Below are 2,683 nucleotides of genomic sequence, written 5' to 3'. Positions count from 1 at the left end.
AACGGTGGGTTCAGGGTTTAGGGTTTAGGGTTTAGGGTTTAGGGTTTGAGGGTTTTGTCTCTGCCACGGACTAGCCTTGTGGGGGGCTGCGTCCTTTGTTACTGCTGCATCTATTTGTTGCTGCTGTTGCTGCTGCTACTGCTGCTGCTGCTGCTGCTGCTGCTGCAGGCATGAGCTGCGCTTCCTGCGTGCGTACTATAGAGCAGCACCTGCTGCACCTCCCGGGTGTAACTGCAGCAAATGTCTCCTTGCTGCTGGAGCGCGCGTCAGTAGAGTACCGTGCAGCAGCAGCAGCAGCAGCAGCAGCAGCAACAGCAGCAGCAACAGCAGCAGCACCAGCAGCAGATGAAAGCACCTTGCCAACGCTGACAGCTGAAGAGCTGCAGCAGCAGCTGTCTAGTTTAGGGTATCGGGTTTTGCTGCTCTCGGATCAAGTGCTGCAGCAGCAGCACGGCAGCAGCAGTGCAGCAGCAGGAACAGCAACAGCAGCAGCAGCAGCAGCAGCAGCAGCAGCAGAGGCCACAGCTGTATTGCATGTCTGCCCCACAGATGTGAGGTGTCTAGGAGACCCTGAGCTGGACCTGAACAAAGCAGCACGAGCTGCTGCTGCTGCTGCTGCAGCAACAGCAGCAGCAGCAGATAATAATGCATGCGGCTATGCGACTACACTGCATCCCTGCTGCTCTCCTGCTGCTGCTGCTGCTGCTGCTGCTGTCTCCTGCGGAGGAGACAGCCGCGATGCTGCAGTGTGGGGCGCAGCATTTAGGAGTTTCTTACAGACTGTCCCTGGGGTTATATCTGTAGCAATTGCAACAGAAACTGCAGCAGCAGCAGCAGCAGCAGCAGACGAAGACAGCAGCAGCAGCAGCAGCAGCATTTGTGTTCGCATCGTCTACGCACACAAGAAAATAGGAGCGAGGCAGCTGCTGCTGCTGTGCTGCAGCAGCGGCTGGAAGGTCCAATGGTCTCCTCGTGGGGAGATGCTGTTCGGTCCAGCAGCAGCAGCAGCAGCAGAGCAGCAGCAGCAGCAGAAATGTTTTGTTGCTGCTGCTGTCCCCTCAGCTATCATTGCTCTCCTCACTATGGTGGTGCCCGCCTCTTATCTCGGTGTACTTGTAAGTGCAACGAACTGTCTCCTTTTGTCTCCTTTCTTCTGTCTCCTTTCTGCTGTCTCCTTTCTTCTTTCTCCTTCTGTCTCCTTTCTTCTGTCTCCTTCTGTCTCCTGTCTCCCTCCGTCTCATGTCTCCTGTCTCCTTCTGTCCCCTTCTGTCTCCTTTCTGCTTTCTTCTGTCTCCTTTTTTCTGTCTCCTTCTGTCTCTTTCTGTCTCCTTCATCATTCTTCTCTCTCCCTCTGTCTCCTCTCTCCTTTCTTCTGTCTCCTTCTGTCTCCTTCTGTCTCTTTCTGTCTCCTTTTTTCTGTCTCCTTCTGTCTCTTACTGTATCCTTCTGTCTCCGTTTGCTTCCTCTGGTGTCTCCTGCCTTATTTTGTTTTTTTTTGTCTCCTTTTTTGTCTGCCTCCTCTCTCCCCTTCGCTAGGGTTTAGTGTTTAGGGTTTAGGGTTTAGCGTTTAGGGTTTAGGGTTTAGCGTTTAGGGTTTAGGGTTTAGGGGCCAGCTGCATCGTTTTCATACAATTGCTCCCTTTGCTGCTGCTGCTGTTGCTGCTGCTGCTGCTGCGCCGTCTGCTGCTTCTGTTTTATTTGTTGCTGCTGTTGTTTGCGTTGCTGCTGCTGCTGCTGCTGCTGCTGCTGTTTGTGTTGGTGTTGTTGCTGTTGCTGCTGCAGCAATCGGAGTCTTTCCTTCCTGGTGTATCTTATTTATTGTTGTTAGTTTGTCTCCTTTCTTGTTTTGTTGTTTATGTTGCTGGGCTGTCTGTACACCGCAAGGCTGTCTCCGCTTTGCTGCGGGGGACAGCAGATATGTATGTGCTGATGTCGCTAGCAACAAGTGTCTCCTTTTTTTATTCTCTCTTTGTCTCCATCCTCACCGTCATCTTAACTATCCTCAACCCCCCCTCTACCACCAGAACCACCACCAGCAGCAGCAGCAGCAGCAGCAGCAGCAGCAGCAGCAGCAGCAGCAGTGGTTTTGTTGATCCCCCTACTTTCTATGATACTGCTGCTGTTCTTATAGCTGTGCTGCTGCTAGGCAAGCTGCTGCAGACAAGGGCGAGGAGACAGGCGTTTGCTGCTGTGGGGCGGCTTACAGCAACACGACCCCACACCGCCATTCTCCTGGCTGATGCTGCTGCTGCTTCTGCTGCTGCCTCTGCTGCTGCTGCTGCTGCTGCTGCTGCAGCAGGGAAGAAGGAGGAGGAGGGAGGTCCCCCGCGTGATTTCGCAGCAGCAGCAGCAGCAGCAGCTGCAGCAGCAGAAGAAATGAAGACATCCCCTTTTTCTCCCCCTGAGGAGACTCTTGCTGCTGCATGTAAAGGTATATATCCTGCTGCTGCAGCACAGCAGCTGCAGCAGCAGCAAATTGCTGCTGTTGCTTCTCTGCCCCCTACTATCATCCCCGTTGAGCTGCTGCAGATAGGAGACATAGTCAGAGTCCCCCTGGGCGCCGTTGTTCCTGCTGACGGAGTGCAGCTTAACAAGGTAAAATACCTGCTGCTGCTGCTGCTGCTGCTGCAAGCGGTGCTGCTGCTGCTGCTGCTGCTGCAAGCGGTGCTGCTTCTGATGATGA

At 53.9% G+C, this 2,683-nt stretch overlaps 2 protein-coding genes across 2 annotated transcripts in view; one reads left to right on the top strand and one right to left on the bottom strand.

Moving 5' to 3' along the window:
- Nucleotides 1-170: 170 nt before the first annotated feature.
- On the top strand, nucleotides 171-2,093 carry EMH_0040880 (copper-transporting ATPase, putative; the record flags this gene model as incomplete). The annotated part of the gene is made up of 2 exons (XM_013495560.1): nucleotides 171-1,115; nucleotides 2,025-2,093. 2 exons carry the CDS (start codon nucleotides 171-173, stop codon nucleotides 2,091-2,093), a joined length of 1,014 nt encoding a protein of 337 aa, XP_013351014.1.
- Nucleotides 2,094-2,105: 12 nt separating this feature from the next.
- Nucleotides 2,106-2,683, bottom strand: part of EMH_0040870 (uncharacterized protein) — a gene marked incomplete at both ends in the record, with an annotated part of 2,084 nt that continues 1,506 nt past the window's right edge. Inside the window, 2 exons of the mRNA XM_013495559.1 lie at nucleotides 2,106-2,359; nucleotides 2,505-2,683. Of these exons, the coding sequence (XP_013351013.1) occupies nucleotides 2,106-2,359; nucleotides 2,505-2,683 (433 nt within the window). The remainder of the gene's footprint in view (nucleotides 2,360-2,504) is intronic.

Source organism: Eimeria mitis, genomic scaffold (assembly GCF_000499745.2).
Source record: "Eimeria mitis Houghton genomic scaffold, Emh_scaff1634, whole genome shotgun sequence".
Classification (NCBI taxonomy): domain Eukaryota; phylum Apicomplexa; class Conoidasida; order Eucoccidiorida; family Eimeriidae; genus Eimeria; species Eimeria mitis.
This window is presented reverse-complemented; position numbering and strand designations above follow the sequence as displayed.